Raw genomic sequence first — 22,319 nt, forward strand, 5'->3', positions numbered from 1 at the left:
CATATTACACCTGGGAATCAAATTAGGAGCCAAAAACCTGGGAACCATAAGTTCCTGGGACTAGAGAACCCTTGGTGCATAAAGACAGTACATAGGGATGATCCAGCTATTGACATGGTATACAGGCTTAACAGAATGAAATGGTCATGAATCTGATCTGGTCTCTGAGTAGTTGTTTTATTTGCACAATCAGAAGATGATAGGGTAGTTTGTGACAGTACAAAAAAAGGCATCATAAGCTTGAAGAATGTGACAAATGCTGCACATACTGTTTCCAACACAATAATCCTTAAATGCTTAATACCTCAGCTGCTGCTACACATAAAGTGCACACTACACAAACTCTAAGGACATTGATAACACATTAAGTGCACACTACACAAACTCTACGGGCATTGATTCAAAGTGGCATAATACAAAAAATAGTTTGGTCAGGCACGGTCATTCAGGCCTAGCTTTATAGACTGAACACCAAGGATACCAAAAACACTGACTACTAGCGACACAGTCCCACACCGTTGGTGATGCTCTCGTTTGTGCGCTCACAAGTTCCAGCGTCAGCAATCCTACATACAAGCATAACAAAACATACCTGTCTTAAGTTAGAAATGTAGAAAAGCAGGAGTCAAAATCACTCTTGACCGTAATGTCAATAGTGAATTTTAAAAAAATTGAATGTTAATACCACAAGCAGAAGACAATTATACAAACAATATACCTACATTGAAAGAATGACATCATGCAGCATCTTGGTATGAAACAATACTGCAGAAAGAACACAGTGCCACCTAGAGGGCTGGCTGAGTGAAACTGTTATCTACACACAAACAACTGAGTGGGTCAGTGTATGTGTATGTAAACAAGAATTTGAGTGTAACTGGAGGAGTTACAGAGGGGAAGAAGGAAAATCATAGAACAGTACAGATTTATCAGGACTGTGGCAACATACATTCTATATATAATTTAACTGTTACATATTATATTTCATGTTGATATTGTTTTGTATTCATAATGAGAATACAATCTAATAGAATAGACTGTTTGCCAGTGTGTTCTGTGTATGTGGGTCAACGTGTTTGTTGTGTGTCTGTGTATGGATGTGCTTGCATGAGTCTTTGTATGTATGTGTGTGTGTGTGTGTGGGGTCACAGGTCCTCCCCGGGCTGGTACTGAGGCTCAGTAGCAGTGAAGTAGTCCTCTAGGAATCCCTGAAGGTGCTCGAAGGTGTGCCTCTCATCTGCGTCCTTCTTCCAGCACTGGACCATCAGCTCGTGCAGTGAGGGAGGGCAGCCGTTGGGACAGGGCATCCTATACCCACGGTCTACCTGCTCCAGCACCTCCCTATTGTTCATGCCTACACACAGACATGCAACGCACATACACACACACACATGCACACACACACACACACACACACACACACACACACACACACACACACACACACACACAATGCAGATGCACATAGCAGGTATACATGTAAATAGAGACACAAACACACACACGAAACAGACATGATATACATCGTACATTGTTGAACAAGTAGAAGTGCTTAGATTAAATGTAAACTAAAAAACACAGCACAAAGTTACAATACTGTTTAGGACCGTCTTCTGTGTGTAACAAGTTTGTATGGCATTAAGACTAATTCAAAATCGTGTTTCTGTACGTTTGTGTATGATTTTAATATACCTCTTGAATAAGCATATACACACCTGGGTATGGCACACGGCCCTTGGTGATGAGCTCGGTGAGCATGATACCAAAAGACCAGACATCGGATTTGATGGTGAATTTCCCATAGAGAGCTGCCTCTGGGGCCGTCCACTTGATGGGGAACTTCGCTCCTGTGTCACAGTGACAGAGTTGCCAGTCTTACTTAGGCTCTAACAACCACATGGCCACTGACTGCCTTAACAAGGAGAATATATCTACTAGCATCTGCCATGCTCGCCAGGCCCTTAAAGTGCAGTACACACCTGAGCCACTGGGGGACCCAAACAATCTAGTGCTCAGGATGGTGTTCGAATAGAATTGGCTGAAGTTGCCATTTCACAGGTCATGTAGGTTTAGCATAGAATTAACCTTAAGTGTGTGTCCTACGTTTATTCTGTCACCACATTATTGTGAACTTGTTAACTTTATGGACTTTTTATATTTTTTCTCCCTCAAACATTGTTAGTGCTTTTATTGTCAGGCTGATACATACAAACTGTTTAAAATCTATTAAAATATAAGATAAAAATCTATTAAAATACAAGAACCACATCTTTTCTCATTTCTCACCCTGTCTGGCTGTATACTCATTGTCCTCAATGAGTCGCGCCAGTCCAAAGTCTGCAATTTTACACACTAGGCTCTCTCCAACCAGGATGTTGGCTGCACGCAAGTCTCTATGGATGTAGTTCATCCGCTCGATATATGCCATGCCTGCTGCGATCTGAACACACATACAAACAAACAAACACACATTTGTATGCCTCCTCAATACCCCTTCAATATTAGTGTTTCATAGCCAATTAGATGTCCTTACTGAAACACATTTTCAAAACAGTCCTGTTAACAAATGTATTTAAACAGCAACCGTAAACATGTTTCTGCACCATGTTTTTCGTGATGGTATTTCACTCTGTCCGCCAGGAGTAGCCAGAGAGAGAACCCAAACGCATGACATGACATGACAGGCAGCTCTAACAGCCAAAGTGACATTTACTTCCAAATAAATAGGAACAATGAAACAAAAATAAAGCAAGAAAAACAAAACACCGGAAGCAGGCTGATCCAGAGCAACAGGACAAACTAGGGGGTATTCCTAGTTCCTGGTTTAGTGACAAACCTAAGTTAACTCAGAGTAAGTGGTAAACCTCCTATTAGAGCCCTATGGCTTCATTCTCCTAGCAAAACGAAACCATAGGGGTCTTCTATTAGGAGGTTTACCACTTACTATGAATTAACCTACCCAGGTTTGTCACTTAACCACATACTTGGAATACCCCTCTGAACAGGACATGACACAAAGACAAAAACAAGTCAAAATAAAAGTTCCTGCTGGGACCCTGACACTGACATGCTTAAGTGTTGGTGGTGATTGGCTGTACCTGTGCTGCCATGTCTACCAGTTGAGGAAGGATCAGATTTCGACCCTCTCCATCTTTCAGGAAGTCAAGCAAACTCCCTAAAAACACCACACATACAAACGTTCACATTCGTGCATCGGTTGATTTCATGTTTGTGTGCATGTCCACATTCATGACCATTTATGTGTGACACCTATTCTATGTGTGAGTGTCGAATGTTGGAGGACATGTGAGTAAATATAAATAAATATATATAAATATATATATATATATATATATATATATATACACAGTGTTAGTTTACCTTGGCTCATAAACTCAGTGATGATGTAGATGGGTTCTTCAGAGACCACTGCGTAGAGTTGCACCAGCTTATCATGGCGGAGCCTCTTCATGATCTGAGCCTCGTCCAGGAAGGCCTCGGGGGACATGGTGCCTGGCTTCAGGGTCTTCACCGCCACCTTAGTGGTGCCATTCCACATGCCTGATCACAAACACATGTGCGCGCAGGCAAACACACACACACATGCATATGCACAAACATCGACGTGAACACATGTTCAGATGAAAACACACACACAAGTAAAAACACACATACTGTACATGCACATCTACATGCAAACAAACATGAGAAAAATTTTTACAATTGGAAAGACTAAAACAAATGTTAAATTATGAGAGAATGATGAGGCTACACAGGTTTATTAAAGATAATGTGGATAGTAAGTGAGTAAATGAAGGTATACAGTGTAGTGACGGTGGGTGAGTGACATAATTGCTTAAATTAGTGAGACATGGGAGATATGACATTTGGGAAGTTGATCATATGCATGCAAACATACCACATGTTACAGGTGTGGCCATGCAAAAATAAGGAAGAATGAATGATCAAAATGATTCATTCATTTGGCAAATGTGCAAGAAGATGGGAAATACCTCAGGGAATGATGAAAGAACTACACTGACAATATTGCTGGAAATAGCAACGAAATATATATGTGTTATTAACCCCTGTCAGACGTCAATACTTTTAAATGAACTAACACAGCTGTCAATTCATGGAGAAAAAACACTTTGAATGACACACTGGTTATCAATATTGAATTTAGATTTAGCTGTAACTGCTGGGCTTGAGCTCCAGCTGAGTGGAGGTTGGAGCTCTCACCCATCCAAACATCTCCAAAGCATCCTGCGCCCAACTTGCGTTGGAGTTTCAATGTATCCCGGGCGATCTCCCACGCATCTCGCCCTAAACCCACAGTCTGCGGTGTGGAGTTAGGACAGGCAGTGGTCAGGTAATAACACAGACCATCATTAACACCTGAGGGAGACCAGGGAAGGGATGGAGAGAGGGGGGATGGAGTTAAGATGGAGTGAAAGGTTAGTGCATGCAGTGATGGGGAAGGCAGGAAATCTGAACAAACTCCTTTACACCCTCAGTCTGCCTGCCTAGTACCCTAAGCCTGCCTGCCAAGTACAATGAGCTTGCCTGCCGAGTGCGCTAAGCTTGTCTGCCTAGTACACTAAGCTAGCCTCTAAACATGGCCTAACATTGTCTGATGTTCATGACTGAGGGCTTTAGGTGTTTGTTGTTTCTTTCCCTTCATACAGAGTCGTGTTGGGATTATGTTCCACACAAGAACGTGTCTCTGAAAATGGGGTTCTAACAGAAACACATCTTTGTGTGGCTGGTTCCTACCCATCCACACTTCTCCAAACTGTCCATTGCCCAGCTTCTTCATGAGCTGGAGTGACTCGCGTGGGATTTCCCATACATCCTTAGTCTTCACTGATAGGTCAGCCAATTTAGGCATGCCCCGCCTACAGCTGCCCATCAAACGACAGCAGAGCCCTGCAGCTCGTTCTGAGAGCGCGTGTTGGAATTGGAGGGAAGCAATGACAGAGAGTGAGCGAGAGGGTCGAGAGACAAACAGAGACAATAGACAGATAGGCAGATAGACAGATAGACAGATAGATAGATAGATAGTCAGATAGACAGATAGAGAGATAGACAGATAGACAGATAGACAGATAGATAGATAGACAGATAGACAGATAGACAGATAGATAGATAGATAGGCAGATAGACAGATAGAGAGATAGACAGATAGACAGATAGAGAGATAGACAGATAGACAGATAGAGAGATAGACAGATAGACAGATAGACAGATAGGCAGATAGACAGATAGACAGATCGACAGATAGACAGATAGACAGATAGATAGAAACGTAAAGGGAAGAATTGCACAAAGCATAAACTATTTCAGAATACACACATATAAAAGCACATCAAAACAGAGAAGATAGATACATACGTACAGACATACATACAGGCATACATACATACAGGCATACATAGTGTATAGATAGACAGATAGATAGACTGAGTGATACATAGTACAAACTGTAAAATACACATATATAAAAGTGCATCAAAACAGACAACAGATAGATAGATAGATAGATAGATAGGGAGATAGATAGATAGATAGATAGACTGACAGTGGTAATAGTGGGGGCACTCTGTCCTTTTGGAAGTGTGACACACGCAGTGAAAAGACAGCTAAACATCTCTCCATTATGGCAGGAATACATTCAGGTGGTTTTCACACTCAGTTTTCTCGGTGTGATAGCACTTTCTATATCCCCCCACATAACACCCACATCTCCCTCACCTTCACACAAACGTGCACGCACACTCACACACACACACACACACACACACACACGCACACGTAAGCACACACTCACACACTTATATTTAGCTAGCATATATTTCAAATGTGTATTTTAAAAGTCCAATTAGTAGTGTTTATTTTCTAAATAGAAAATCTGATGCGATTTATGATCTGTGTTACAAAAACGGCTGCACAATGGAGAAAAGAGATATCCTAGCCTGTCAGTCATTTTAATGTCACAACAACCAACCATCCAGACAGGTGGTTTTACACAATGTTTTTGGCCTGCAAATTCAAAAATATACCACATTCACAGCGAAAGCTGAAATTAAGAAGTTCTGTTGATATCTTTTCATTATAATGTAAACACATTGCCCTATTCAGGTTCAGCAGGAAAATTATTGTAAAAGTGTTATCAATAGCTTTCCACTCAGGTCAATGTGTGGGCAAATCCAAAAAAAGAAATAAAGACCTACATACAAAAGAAAGTAATAAAGAAACAAAGATAATAAAGTATAAATGCCTAAGAAAACAGACAAATAAATGAATTATTTTAATAATTAGTTACAATATGGATGAAATCTCAATGGAGAAGATAAATAAGAGCTACCTTGTAGATCCTGGAAATCAGTCATTAAATGAAAATAATTGTTCACTCACAGTGGCACAACATATGCTAACTACACTGCACTAAACCAACTGACTGAGAGAAATGAAACTGGATGGAACAATGATAAGGACATACTGCATACTGGGTACAGTGGGTAGACTGGTACATGTGTGTGCATGTATTTTAGAAAGTGTGTTTTTGTAAGTAAAAATGTGCATGTGCATGTCTGTGTGTCTGTGTGAATATATTGAGTTATGTGTCTGTGTCTGTGTCTGTGTCTGTGTCTGTGTCTGTGTCTGTGTCTGTGTCTGTGTCTTGTGTATTGTGTAGGTCTCACCTGTGTAATGCTCTACAAGCTGCTGAACTGTGTCGAACTGCGTGCGAGTTGTGATGTAATATCCACCATTGTCCAACTTTCTAATCTTGTAGTGCTTCACATGATCACCCTTCCCATCATCCCAGTCACGGATGGACAGTGAGTATGCTCCTGAGGGAGAGAGACAGAGAGAGAGAGAGAAAGAGAGAGAGAGAGAGAGAGAGAGGGAGAGAGAGAGAGAGAAAGAGAGAGAGAGAGAGAGATTTCAAACAATCCTGATCAAACCATATTCAAAGAAATAGACACAGTGGACCCTCATAATTCCAACAGTGGTTGAGAAACTCAATGTTCAAATTAATTCCATTTAATGTTCCACTTAAAGGGAAATTTCCGAACTTTTTAACCTGGGCTCTATTTTTAGATCGTTTTGGGTCAAAATTTGTATTAGGGACAATAAGTGATCGGAATTGGTCAAGTATTGAGTTAGAATGCTAAAACCGGCAACTGCAAAACAGCAATTGAATGGAAGTATTCCCATCAAATATGCACGTAAATGATGTGTTTGTGTGTATGTGTGTAAGAGAGAGAGAGAGAGAGAGAGAGAGAGAGAGAGCAAGAGAGAGAGAGAGAAAGAGAGAGAGGGGGGGGACAGGTAGGTGATGGTATGGGCCCTAGTCAGTTTGAATCTGTGGTGATGTCTATCCAGCATAGCACATATAACACTGAAACTCAGAGAGAGTAGGAGAGGAGAGGAGCAAGGACAGTGGTCCTACCTTTTGTGGTCTCACTTTCTCGTATGAGAAAAGTTCCCCTTGGGTTGTTTGAACTAAGCAACTGACGCTCTGCATCTTTACGACCCATCTTGCCAAAATACCATCTACATCACACAGAAACATCCACGCATGTGTCAACAAACACAGAAAGAAGAAAGAGCTCCATATGATAGACAGTATACTGTGTACACAGCATCCCATTAGACGTGTGCACATGCAAACACACACACACACACACACACACACACACACACACACACACACACACACACACACAGAGATACACACATTCATCCATCCATTCATTCCCAGTATGAGTACTGTGTTATCTGTTCCTTAGCAACCACATTCAGCAGCAAATTGAAAAAAAAATGGATCCATTGACTAACTGATAGCAGTGTAAAAATCCAGTTGTATGCTTTTGCACAGCTTGCACCTCTTTGATAGGCACACACATCAATGGGAATTAAATAGGAAGGGGCAGTTAAAACTCTAAGCAGTTCATCACACTTCATGTATTTTGAAAAGTTGTAAATTGTATGTATTTTGTTTTATATGTGATGCCTAAGTGTACGTGTGTTTCTTACTCTTCTGCTTGTATTGAGTCCACTGGAGCCACATAGTTGCTTGGAATATACCCAGAATTCCCTGTGTCCAGGGAACGGGCTTCCCACCAATCACCTTCCCTGGAGAGAGAAACACACAACAATATGTCAAATCAACCTGAACCCATCACTTTTTTACGTCTTTATACACGACACTATACAAATCCAACACACTGATACATTTAGCACACCCACTATGGGTATCTCATACAGTACGTCCTCTGTACAAATACAAACAAATCAATTCAGGCACCACTTTGCTACATACACCTTTGTAGTACTAGGTAAGATCGCCCTTGGTCTTGTTCTTGAAAACAGCTTGAATTCTTTGAGGCATGGATTCAGGAAAGGTTCTAGAAATCTTCTATGTGTAGACAAGGCAGCATCATGCTGTTCTGTCAGATTTGAAGGCTGTGAACCTCTGATTGTACAACTTCACCCGTGTGTGTTAGATAGAGGTGGGATGGTTATGGAGGCCTGTGGAGTACACTGACCTCACTGTCATATTTGTGAACCAGTCTAAGATGTTCCTTTATGACCTCATTATGCTGATGGGACCACCGTATTTTTCCAACTATAAACTGCACCGTATATATAAGTTTATATAAGTATTTTGTAATTTTATAAAACAAACCCTTGTATTAACCGCTGTTTATTCAGTGTTGCATCATCCTGTCATGTAAAACGAAATGCCATGTAGTTGTAGTGCGAGTGCAACTAGCCATTTCAAAGTTGTGTGAATTAGGGATGGACATTTCAATCAAAAATGCTACAACCTCTTCTCGTGTGTACACACACACACATACCACGCATTTATTAAGCGTTTATTAAGTGTTATGGTGTTGTTAAATGTTTCAGCTGAACTGTTAATAGATCCCCTGGACCTAGTATCATAAACGATAATCTTCTGACACACTTACAGTGGGAATTGCAACCACTGAATGAACGTGTTGGAGAAGGGCAAAGGAGGAGGCCATTGAACATCATCCACAAGTGTTTGTGATCACTCTGAACCCAAGACTGCCTTTTATTGGTGAGCTGATTTTGAGAAATTAAACTTTGCTTCAGGCTTTGCAGCAAACGGTGTTACCTGGTTGCTATGGTTGCCTAGTTGCCATGCTAGCTAACTTGCTAAGGGAAGTTTTAAATAACCTTAAACGGTACCTTTAAATGGCAGAGTTCCGTTTGCATGAAATGATAGATAGTTATCTAGCTGATGTTACAGTCTCCTCACATTTATAATAGGGAGAGGGAACAGTAGAAACCCTCAGGGTGCCTGTGCAGCTTTTAACATTTACACACCTCTCTCAGAGACTCTAGCACCATAGCATCCTGTTAAATAGGCTACAGTTGGGTGGGAATACACACACCTGTTTCTAAATCGCTATGGAGGACTGAGTGTAACTGAATTTTTTTTTCTATCCCATGTTGTTTTTACCTGTCATTAATGGGATTTGTATGTGAAAGAGGGAAAGAGACCTATTCTACCTTGCAGAGTTGCATGTATAGACCGCACTTGAGTATCAACCGCAGGGCTGCAGACATTTTACAAAACCAACCAATGCATAAACTGCGGTTAATAGTTGGGAATTTACGGGATTACGGCAATCCAAGGGGGAAAAAAAATGCATCTTTAAATTGCTTTTAAAAAGTTGACTAAATGAGTAACTCACGTGTTGTTAATAATATGGAATTTCTCTCCTTTGCAAAAGGAAAGATCGTCCTCTGTTCGAGCATCATATTCATAGAGAGCTATGAAGAGAGTCACGCCCCCACCTGCACACACATACACACACACACACACACACACACACACACACACACACACACACACACACACACAAAGCATGCTAAACATTTCAAACATGCAAAAACATCAAAGCTGAAGAACACTGTTGATGTGAAGACCCAGCACACACAGCATGCAAAATTAAACTCAAAATGACACACACACACACACACACACACACACACACACACACACACACACACACACACACACACACACACACACACACACACACACACACACACACACACGCACCTGTGATGGCTGTGCCGCGCTGCTGGGTGATGCTGCTGGTGAAGGCTGTTCCAGGGCAGAAGGGTTGTGTGGAGGACATGGGGAAGTTGTTGAAGTTAGGGATGAGCTCCGCCCCTGGGTTCTGTGTTGGTTCGGGGCAATACCGTAAGCCCACAGCCCCGGTGCCTGAGTCACATGTTGAAGGGTCGGCTATCTCCACTACTTTTGCTGCCTTCCGCTGCTTACAGTATGCACAGCCCATCACTATGGAAACACACAAAACAGACCATTGATGCTGGTAAGTTCTTGCTGTATGTATGTTTCTGTGACTTACATGTGTCTCTCTGTGTGTTTAACATTGTTACTCATAAGCATTCTCACAGGTTTATTACATGCAGCATAGGAATGGAAATAAGAAAAGCAAGAAAAGCATAGAGACTGCTATAGTAGGCATGATCTGTCACACAGCTAGATCCTGCTCCAAGCCTCATGCAACAGTGAAGAATATCACACATCAAACTAAAGGTCACGATAGGTCATGAGAGGCATTCTAACCTTAATTATTGTGGTCATCTGCCCGTCCACGTCCTGAGACAGAGACACCGAGCTGAAGAGACAGAAACACAAAGAGGGATAAAGGCTAGGTAATACATATTTAGATTAGCGATGCTGTACCAGAGATACTGAACCGTGGGAAGGAAATGTGTGGGATTTAAAAAAAAGATGAATGTCAGAAGCAAAACAAAGAGGAAGGAAATCTTTATTAAGACAGGAAGACCTAGAGAGTCAGACAGAAACTCTCTCACTTTCACGTTCTCTCTCTGTGTTCATCTCCCTGGCTCACTCAATTCAATTCAAAGAAGCTTTATTGGCATGAATGTTTTTTAATACTATTGCCAAAGCTGATTCAACACATACATATTACACAAATTACATACACATACAGAATGACAAATATAATGAAAAAAGTTGATTAAAAAAAATAAACAACATTATCTCCCTGGCTCACTCCCTCTCAGGCACATATCCACACGCAGACACGCCATTAGGTTATAATATACTCAATAAAGCATAGTATACTATCGCATGCTCAGATAAGGGGCCAGATTGCTCAAATAAACAGCATTATCCAAATACATCAGCAATCAGTACTGATGGGACCACCAACCCTGACTAAAGAATACATTTCATTGTTCAAATGAGGCTCAACACCACAGCTCAACCATGAACAACCAGGTCTATGGCAAACACGCTATGAACATGACCATGAACTCTTTGACAGTGCAGTTTGTATCAAGGATAGTTGAAGGAGAAAAGACCAAGAATGCTGAACGAGATGTCCTACATCACTCAGTTCTGACCATGAGACAGTTATTGATTCTTGTCACCAGACTCTCAGAAGGTGCTCTAGATGATGTGTGGAGGCCGAAGGCAGACAGGGACCATCTTTCCCACGCCCGGTCATCACAGTAATAAGCTGAAATGTGTCATACCCTCTAAAAAACACTAGATGGCACCCATCACTCATAAAGGGTAGAACGTATTCATTGGTAAATGGAAAAAACATTGATGAAGTAAAGAAACAGAAGTTCACAGCCAGTAGAGGAAGGGATGGTCGAAAACAACAGGTTATAGCTCAATATTGTTCCTGAATGAGACTAACTTCAAACCTCACACACCTACTGCCAGCTGGGGGACCATCAGCTGACGAACTTCCGTGGAGCTAACATGCTAACAAGCTAACTGGACATGTGTGTAATATTTCACACGTGTAGCTAAGTAGATATGTGTGTAATATCATGTCACACATGTAGCTAACTAGATATGTGTGTAATATCATGTCACACATGTAGCTAACTAGATATGTGTGTAATATCATGTCACACATGTAGCTAACTAGATATGTGTGTAATATGTCACACGTGTAGCTAACTGGATATGTGTGTAATATGCCACACATGCCTTATAGCACCATGGATTACCTTGCACCGGTGAATCCCTAACATGTATACCACTACATGTGTTCATGTGTTCTGTAAGTCCAAGGACTGGGGTATCTGGTGGCAGATCTAAACAAAAAGATAAACTGATAACCAATGGTAGAACTGGTCCCAGCCATCAGGCGGATAAGACACTGGACCGGGTGTACAAGATAGGATTATGGTTATGTAGACCACCAAGATGTCACCTGGCTGACACAAAGTTTCTCACAACACACTGGGTTTACACACACTTCCAATTAGGGCTCCGTAGGGTATTAGCTTAATCCAGAGACTGTAAACTGATCCTGAGACTGTAATAACAATTAGATAACCAGTGTTACTTAATTAGTGCTTGACTGTTCATATAGTTAGCATACAAGATTTGCTTTCAAAAGAAAACCTCTTATCACAATCAAAATATTTTTTATGGTGGATAGTTATAAATATAATTTGCTGAAAGTTTACTATATGACAAACACTGTGTAGTCTTTTTGACATCTTTTTGATTACAATGTCCTTTTCACACCTACCACACAACACACAACAAAATGGCCAACTAAACGAAACTGAACTGACAAAACTTCCTCAATTGGTGAGCATAATGTCAAACTTGCTGTCTCACGACAGGACAAATCTGAATTTTGAAATCTGCATCATTATTGATGTACCAATTTAGACATGCAGTCTATGATTCATTGCTCATGCACTGGGGATTTGTCCAGGAGATTCCTTTTGCTCAGATGTAGCATTAGGAATTTATTAATTTTTAAATTGTTCAAATCAAAGTTATTGAAGGCTTTGGGGAACATGCCATATTGATATTTCACAGTATACTGTCAGCATTAACTTCCACATCTACATGTATACACACTTTCTTCCTCTTGCTCTCTGTTGTCATGACATCAGCCGGATCTGGGGCAGCCGTGGCCTAATGGCTCTATAGATGCCAGCTTGTGACTGAAAAGTCGCTGGTTCAACCGGCAGGCAAAAAAGATTGTGTGGGGAGTGAATTAACTGCTTTCACCTCCCTCAACATCAATGGCTGAGGTGCCCTTGAGCCTCACCTTGAGCACACCTCACACTCGTCCCTTGAGCACTCCACCTCACACTCGTCCCTTGAGCACGTCACCTCACACTGCTCCCTGGAGCCTTGAGCACGGCACCTCACACTGCTCCCTGGAGCCTTGAGCACGGCACCTCACACTCCTCCCTTGAGTACGGCACCTCACACTCCTCCCTTGAGCACACCTCACACTCGTCCCTTGAGCACGGCACCTCACACTCGTCCCTTGAGCACGCCACCTCCCTGCACGCCGCAGCTGAAGGGTCTGCCCACTGCTCCGGATGTGTGTGCTCACCACTTCCAGTGTGCTAATTGCCCACTGCTCCAAGTGTGTGTGCGGGTGTGTTCACTGCCAACAGACGGGTTAAATGCAGTGTCCTAACTTCCCTCAGGGGATTATTAAAGTATTTAAAAAAATTCTTCCATCCTCGTGATCAGAGCTGTTCATAGTATTTCAACTAAGTCCCAATCTTTTTCCAAGTACCCTGACTCTTATCTTTCCCTTCAAGCCCTTGTTCCCCGTGTCCCTTCCTGCCTCTTCCACACAAACTGATACATGTGGAACTGTTGTTCCCACTGAATTCCACAGAAACGTGTGTGTATGTGTCTGTGTGTGTGTGTGTGTGTGTGTGTGTGTGTGTGTGTGTGTGTGTGTGTGTGTGTGTGTATGTGTCTGTGTCTGTGTGTTTGTCTGCATAAATAGTATGGCATCTTAGGTCAGCCTTAATTCCAGGTCTGGAACTGACCCCCAACAGTATTTGTATCTGGACTCACACACACACACACACACACACACACACACACACACACACACACACACACACACACACACACACACACACACAAAAGAGAGAGAGAGAAATAGAGAGACAGAGAGAGAGAGGAGAGAGAGAGACACCACGCATTTCCCGCTCTCTGTTGTCCAGTCTCTATCTCTCCCTGCATCAGCACAGCTACAGGAAATCAGCTCTGCCAGCTTCCTGTCCACCCTTGAAAAGACTCCCCCCTCTTTTCCTGTTAGGCGAGGACACAGTCCAGCTGCATTGTGCTGACCAACCCCCCATACACACACACACACACACTCACACAGAGACAAATATAAACACACTCAGACATACACACTGATGCATATGTACACATTCCCTCTTTAGTATCATGTTATCTAACCGACTGGCTCCCTCTCTCCCTTCTCTGTTTGACAGAAAAGCCCTTCTAAAACAAAAGGAGAAGCTACAAACACACACTCAAAAACTCTCTCTCACACACACACACTCAGGAAGGCAGAGAATGACTGTTTTCTTGTTCATCTTCAGTTACACGCTGAAGTTTATTCACATCCATGGTACAAGGTATGTGCTATTCATGTCCTGACTCTTGTTCAAGCACAGGCGTCTGAGCTGAAGGCCACAGGCATACCTTTCAAACTCTTTAATGAGGAAGCTTCACTGGCTCCATTTAAACACACACCTAGTCACACAGATTATACGCACTACCAAAATGAAGTTCACTGATTTTAACAATGTTCATGTTAATGTTTGACAACTAATTGGCTAAGTGAGTACAATACCTAACTCAGTCCTACACCTACATCTTAAACTATATATATATATATATATATATATATATATGTGTGTGTGTGTGTGTGTGTGGTGTGTGCGCACAAGCTTTCAGCGGCTATAGATGACCGTAAAAAGTGATTACCATTTTAGACTTCCTCTCAGTCAAACCACCACGGTGTGACAGCTTAGAGAGAGAACACAACACAAATACACAAAAAAGCTATAAAGCACTTCCACACACACACACACACACACACACACACACACACACACACAAACACAAGTGCTGAGGCCCTGGTCCACGCCCTTTCCTACCCAATCTTCCATAGATAAGGAACTCCCAATGGGAAAGCAACACAGGACACAGAATACAGCAGCTCCAGTTTTAAAACATGCTCTATCACACACACACACACACACACACACACACACACACACACACACACACACACACACAAGCTTTAGGGTTTCATTTCCGTAAAGAACTTCATCTGTTTTGGACTGGTCACTACAGTTCATTGAATTTTCCCCCAAGAGTTTTGTCAAAATAGTTGCTGGGGTGTTGTGTACATGACACATTCATGGAGGAAGTATTGGAAGTGTGCTGTCTCCACCTCGATTGTCTGGCAGTGTGCGCACCAACACACTCTCAACCTCTCTCTCACTAACTCGCTCACTCTTCAACACACTCTCAACCTCTCTCTCACTCACTCGCTCACTCACTCTTCAACACACTCTCAACCTCTCTCTCACTCACTCACTCACTCACTCTTCAACACACTCTCAACCTCTCTCTCACTCACTCTTCAACACACTCTCAACCTCTCTCTCGCTCACTCTTCAACACACTCTCAACCTCTCTCTCACTCACTCTTCAACACACTCTCAACCTCTCTCTCACTCACTCACTCACTCACTCACTCTTCAACACATTCTCAACCTCTCTCTGTCTCACTCACTCGCTCACTCACTCTCAACCTCTCTCACTCACTCACTCACTCACTCACTCACTCACTCTTCAACACACTCTCAACCTCTCTCTCACTCGCTCATTCACTCACTCTTCAACACACTCTCAACCTCTCTCTTTCACTCGCTCACTCACTCTTCAACACACTCTCAACCTCTCTCTTTCACTCGCTCACTCACTCTTCAACACACTCTCAACCTCTCTCACTCACTCGCTCACTCACTCTTCAACACACTCTCAACCTCTCTCACTCACTCGCTCACTCACTCTCAACCTCTCTCTCACTCACTCGCTCACTCACTCTTCAACACACTCTCAACCTCTCTCACTCACTCGCTCACTCACTCTTCAACACACTCTCAACCTCTCTCACTCACTCACTCACTCACTCTTCAACACACTCTCAACCTCTCTCTCACTCGCTCATTCACTCACTCTTCAACACACTCTCAACCTCTCTCTTTCACTCGCTCACTCACTCTTCAACACACTCTCAACCTCTCTCTTTCACTCGCTCACTCACTCTTCAACACACTCTCAACCTCTCTCACTCACTCGCTCACTCACTCTCAACCTCTCTCTCACTCACTCGCTCACTCACTCTTCAACACACTCTCAACCTCTCTCTCTCTCACTCACTCACTCACTCACTCACTCTCCATCCTCTCTCTCTCTCTCTCTCTCTCTCCATCCTTTCTCATTTTCCATCCTTTACCAGGAAACTGCCAACAGGAAGAGAAGTATGTGTGGCTCTGAAGTGATAGGATACTGAAAGAGCCGACAAACTTACGTCCTCTTGCTCACACAGCCTCTCACTTCTGAATTCGTTCAAGCGTTGTGCCTATATAACATGTACAGTACCTGCCAAACACTATTATTTTGTGACGGTACATTTTTAAAAGATACAAAATGAATCAAAGTAGCAGTGAGGAAATGAACGGGACAAAGGGAAAATCAGTGCCAGGTCTAATACACACCCTGACATTTGGATAGCAATTTGCAACGCTCCACAACTTCACTCCTCCTCTCAGTAACTTTACTTTGCTACTATAAGAGAGAGGAATAGTTTTGAGACACAGGCCTAATCTTGCCAAACGTGTTAATATATTTTGTATTCCCTCAAGATAAACAGCCCTCCTTCCACTCACACTCACACTAGGTGTACAGACCCATCTCCTCATCAGTTACTCACACTCACAGTGGGCATACATACAGACCCATCTCCTCATCAGTTACTCACACTCACACTAGGTGTACAGACCCATCTCCTCATCAGTTACTCACACTCACAGTGGGTGTACAGCCCCATCTCCTCATCAGTTACTCACAGTGGGCATACAGACCCATCTCCTCATCAGTTACTCACACTCACACTAGGTGTACAGACCCATCTCCTCATCAGTTACTCACACTCACACTAGGTGTACAGCCCCATCTCCTCATCAGTTACTCACACTCACAGTGGGTGTACAGCCCCATCTCCTCATCAGTTACTCACACTCACAGTGGGTGTACAGCCCCATCTCCTCATCAGTTACTCACAGTGGGCGTACAGACAGACCCATCTCCATAACAGTTAACCCAATGTGGGCGTACAGACAGACCCATCTCCATATCAGTTAACCCAATGTGGGGGGCAACGCATATGGCTGCTGTGACATCATCACATTAATCAGTATTATACAACAGTTCATTCTGGCATCATAATCCTATTGGCTGAAAGGGATTGTACATGTATGTCACCTGCTTAGTAGACCAGGGGATGATTAGCCTAATGGTCACACAAATAGTTACGAATAACGATTTGACAGTTAGTTGGTCCACAGTAAAGTTGCAGTATGTCGTTTTTGAATAAAAAAGATACACCTTTCAGGTAAATCAAACTCTGCTATAAAACATCTCTGTGTCTGAAAACATTTGAAACAAAGACAGTAAACACATAGAATTCCCAGGAATACTGGAAAATACTGTCTTTTTAGACTTGCCTACTATTTATTATAATGACATAATCTACATTATTATTATTTTTTATCAACAACAACTTGTATTGTATGAGACAATAATATGTTAGTTTAGAGATACTGTGAGATAATATGAGACACTAAATGTTTTTAAGATACTGTGGTAATTCAGTGACAGTACAGCATAGTTTAATTAAAGTAGTTAGCAGTAGTTTAATTAAATGGCAATAGGTCGATGTCATGACTTGTGTTTGACCTAACAAGTAAAAGTATTAATTCATTTTAACATTCATTTAAAAAAGATTTAGCTGTTGGGGAAAAAGTTTAAGCTTGTTTAACTTAATCAACTACAATATATTTACCTTTTGAAAATGTGAACCTTTTAAATATGGCCATTGTTGTAATGGAAACTCCCTTGAGATTAGGCTACTTTCTTTTTCGAAGAATGATAACATGAAGAATCTCACAGAAGAAGCTATCAAGCGAACATAGCATGAGTGTTCCGCTGACATTGTATTTTATACTGGGTTTAAACAGCCTCTGGTAGACAGCTCTTTCAACCTTCCTGTCATCCTAGCATTAAAAGCCAGAAATATTGTTGCAAGCAAGCTAACAGCTAAGTCAACCAGCCAATATTTCATAACGTTCTAAACCTGGTTAATTTGCATCAATCTCATTCAGCTGCAATGTCCCAAAAATATCTCTAGCTGGTGTCTTGCAGCCTTGCATCTTATAACACCCATGAAAATACTACCACTGATTTCCAATAGTGAGCGTTTTATGTCTGTATCAGAGGTTCAGCTAAGGCGCAAACTGTATTAATTTTGTCCACAAATGTTTGACAGAATGAATTTGTTGTGACCATTTCTCTCATGGTAACTGTGTAACAGATATGAATGATCACTCAAAATCTCTTAATGTGCAACACTTACCGTGTGCTTGTAATCTGAATAGATACTTTAATATTCAAAGAGATTGGGTCTTCCTTTTGTTCCTTGTTTCAACTGTGATTTGATTGATAGGTCTCTTTCATTAGTTATGTTTACAGTGGAATAAACCTACAGGGCTGTTGTACACCGTGCAAAGGTACAACTGCGTACAACTGGTCTCCCTCTCTCTATGGGGAAAGACAGAGATGAATACAATTGTTAACCAGTTAACGTCTTTGGTTAAATTATGTTTAAATTACACTATATTTAATAGCTATTAGTGTTATATAATGACTATTTACTGTAATTGTGCTGAAAACAGATACGTTAGATCCAGCTGCACATTTACAACTCAATGAACTAAAATGTATTGTGAAAAATCCTGATAAAAAAGGCCTTTGACTAAAGTACATGATACAAATATAGCTAAAACTTACAATAATGGAATCATTATAAAATTACATTTCATGGTCCTAACAAGACAAGTTCCTAAATTACTGAAAGTAAATGTGAGCACACTTTTACTATAAAGTCCCTAAACTCTATTTGAGTGATTTGGTGATTCACGATTCATTTTTCTTTTGTTTGTTTTAATTTCCCGCCTTAAATTCAACCTCAAATGTCGCATTTATAATCAAGCACAGTGCTTTGAGAGGCACTGTGCTGTAAGCTAAAAATGGATGAATGTCAGAGATGAACGTGACCACATGATACATGAACGTGAAACATGACCACAGAGCACATTAAAGCTTCACTCAGTGTTCACGCATCACTCAACAGTAACATCTGTGTTCCAATGTGTCACTGCGTGCGTAGGATCCCAGGTTCTGTCTCTCCTCTCAAGCTGTAAACCTGATCATTGTGCAATGTCAAAACTCCATCGACACCTCCACAGTCATACACTCATGGCCATCCTGTATCTAGCAAGATACCAAGAGGGCGAGGGATGAGTGGGGGAGAGAAAGTGAGAGAGACATTGTTTGTGTGTGTGTGTGGGGGGGGGGGGGGGGGAGAGAGAGAGGGAGAGAGAGACATTGTTTGTGTATGTGTGTGTGTGTGTGTGTGTGTGTGTGTGTGTGTGTGTGTGTGTGTGTGTGAGAGAGAGAGAGAGAGAGAGAGAGGAGAGAGAGAGAGAGAGAGAGAGCGAGAGAGAACAATGGGAAAACACATCTTGGGAATAGGAAGTTAGGTGTCTGAGGCAGAAACTTCCTTTTAACAAATGATGTCAATTTCCTCTACAGAGAGTGAGAGTAACGGGGAGTAAGGTCAAGAGAAATGGGAGGGAGAAAAAGGAAGAATGTGAAAAGGATGTTTTTTGAATTATGTTTTTTAATTACAAAATCATCATTCAAACTAAGGATGGCCAATGCTTATTATAATAATAATAATACCTTAGACATATATAGCGCTTTTCTAAGTACCCAAAGACGCATTAGTATGGTTGTTGGTCCATTTATTTTACGTTCTTTCTGGACTTCTCTTAAATATAGGTGGTGTGAACGTTGTTCAAATGTATTAAATATATTTGCAGTTAAGGAGTTACGCGCAGTTAACTGGTGCAGTTATTCTGCCTTGAACAAAGGGATACAGTGTAAGTGTAAATGTCTGTCTCTTCTGATGTGTTAGCTACATTAAACCATTTTAAGTGACATTAAACCATTTTAAATGACATAAAACCATTTAACAAGTGAGAAAACATCACTGAAGACCTCACTGAAGCACCGCTGGCCACATTAATTAGGCTGGTAGATATTTGCACACACATAGACCTGCATGCTTTTATGGTTCAAAACTCTCTAAACTGCAATGATCAAAATACAGGGGACAACTGTGTCCTTTGGTACTCAAACTGTACTTAGGACCAAATGGATTCATAAGCACTATGTGTATGACTACATGATATGAAGTACGAAGATGTAAAAAGGCATTGTTGCACTGCCTGGACTGAGTTTTGCTCACACAGGATTTGACACCTCAAGATGCATTAAACTGCCGTGTTCAAAAGTGTAAAAACGAAGTAGCACTTTTCATTTTGAGTACATCATTCCAGCATATAATGTTGCTTTCTTTGAGGATGTATTATTTCACAGCAAAGGTTCAGTCAACTAGACTACAGTTGCGGTAGCAAACAGCCGTGGCACTGATATAGGCCAAGCCATAGCAGGCAATATGAATCCCTTGGCTATCCAAATGTTAATATCATCTGATAACCCTACACCACCGATGTCTAAACCAGCTCTATCTGTGGCACATCAGTCAGAGTGGAATACCAATGAACGTCCATGTTCTGATGCAACAACTCTATCATGTTGCTGTGGGACTGAAGAAACATTACAGTTACAGGCGTTACACAAGTGTCCACACCAATTACACCATACTATCCAACACTGTAGAGTGTAAGAAAAATGGATATGCCAATTCTCATGCTTACATTATGCACCATAAACACACACAACCCACACCCACCGCACCAACTTCCTCGTTAATAGGCGGTAAAGCCAGGAAGTGACCCTGTAAAGAAAATGGAAGTGCACAACATAGTCTCTCTATCATTACTCTCTCCCGCAAACACAAACTCACAGCTTGCTTACAAATTGATATGACACCCAGTGGCACAACGATATATCTGGTAGGGTATTATTATTACACACAACCAATACACCAATCCCACACACTGACACACATACATATGCGAGACGGACATATCAAAGTTTACTGAAAAAAACCTACCACAGTCCATTACTAAAATGACAGGAACCTAAAACAACACCTGCCAATGCACACATTCACATACAAAGAGAGAGAGAGAGAGAGAGAGAGAGAGAGAGAGCACAGCTGGCATATCTGAAGTTAACCACAAAACACATCAAACAGATATACACTCTGGCACACTCAAGGCCAAATTGGGTCCCTCAAAAACACCTGTTTGTGGTGACAGCATAGTGACTGTGACATTTAAAACCTTTCGTGTACTTTACATCCTGATTCAAGCATGCTAATAACATTAACTAAAACCAAGAGATGCACTGTGCGCCCACCGGGCTAACCAATCCTGGACAGCGAAACAAGGACCTCTAAACTAAAACACAAACACTCTTGCTATATCTCTCTCTCTGTTGCACATTATTATCTTTCTCTCTCCCTAACGCATACATACAGACACACACACACACACACACACACACACAAAGAAAGATACAGACACACTAACACGGTAACTCACCGGTTCACCGTTCAGAGCGACTCGGACCGGCTCCTGAGAAGACCAACGCTTGAGACAGCCTGGGATAGAAAAAGAGTCTAGTCTTTGAGGTGTGGGAAGCGAACGTATTTGCTATGTCCGGAAGGGTTGAATTCTGCGGGCAATATCAGCCCTCCCCTCGCAACTTCCTCTTGTCACCATTCGCGCTACAGCTACAGGGGACAGTGCCACAGCCCATGAAGTCAATCGAATGAACATAATTATTATTAAGCTACTAATAGCCTGACTCCAATTATTAAATGTGTTTTCTTTTTTTCTTTTGCATTATAGTCAGAGCCTCACTTTGTCCCGCGCATATATATAGCCTACAGAGAAAAAAGGAAATTTGAATCATGTCAGAATTTCACAAATTAGCCAACTGTTTGGCTATTTGGCAACTGAGGGCAGAGGGGTAACGCGCTTCTGCGTGTGTTTTTATGTGATGTAGTGATCCCAGATGCAGATGTAGCGTGAATGTTAATGTGTAATTATGTTCGATTTGGGAATGTACCCATGCCTTCCTTATTGTA

General features: G+C 41.7%; 1 protein-coding gene across 3 annotated transcripts; it reads right to left on the reverse strand.

Annotated features, from left to right (window-relative positions):
• Positions 1–158: 158 nt before the first annotated feature.
• yrk (Yes-related kinase) lies at positions 159–21,894 on the reverse strand. 3 transcript variants are annotated; one of them, XR_004165805.2, is made up of 14 exons: positions 21,772–21,894; positions 10,640–10,691; positions 10,106–10,348; positions 9,735–9,837; positions 8,044–8,142; positions 7,457–7,560; positions 6,705–6,854; positions 4,777–4,941; positions 3,382–3,561; positions 3,099–3,175; positions 2,287–2,440; positions 1,716–1,847; positions 723–1,354; positions 159–566 (listed from the first exon to the last, which is right to left on the reverse strand). XR_004165805.2 is itself a non-coding variant. In XM_031585961.2 (13 exons), exons 3-13 carry the CDS (start codon positions 10,344–10,346, stop codon positions 1,146–1,148), a joined length of 1,605 nt encoding a protein of 534 aa, XP_031441821.1. In that variant the 5' UTR covers positions 10,347–10,348; positions 10,640–10,691; positions 21,772–21,894; the 3' UTR covers positions 159–1,145. The 3 variants fall into 3 exon arrangements, 2 of the variants coding, with proteins under 2 accessions (XP_031441821.1, XP_012691563.1); XM_031585961.2 differs by lacking the exon at positions 4,777–4,941 and adding an exon at positions 4,243–4,398 and having other exon boundaries at positions 159–1,354; XM_012836109.3 differs by having other exon boundaries at positions 159–1,354.
• Positions 21,895–22,319: the final 425 nt, after the last annotated feature.

Source organism: Clupea harengus, chromosome 19, assembly GCF_900700415.2.
Source record: "Clupea harengus chromosome 19, Ch_v2.0.2, whole genome shotgun sequence".
Taxonomy (NCBI): Eukaryota; Metazoa; Chordata; class Actinopteri; order Clupeiformes; family Clupeidae; genus Clupea; species Clupea harengus.

Excerpts from the sequence above, each read along its gene's own strand:
- yrk (XM_012836109.3), bottom strand. The coding sequence starts at position 10,346 with ATGGGCTGTGCATACTGTAAGCAGCGGAAGGCAGCAAAAGTAGTGGAG. Across the intron at positions 9,838-10,105 it reads GCGCGGCACAGCCATCACAG|GTGGGGGCGTGACTCTCTTC; the intron begins GTGCGTGTGTGT and ends ATGTGTGTGCAG. Across the intron at positions 7,561-8,043 it reads GACTCAATACAAGCAGAAGA|ATGGTATTTTGGCAAGATGG; the intron begins GTAAGAAACACA and ends TGTGTGATGTAG.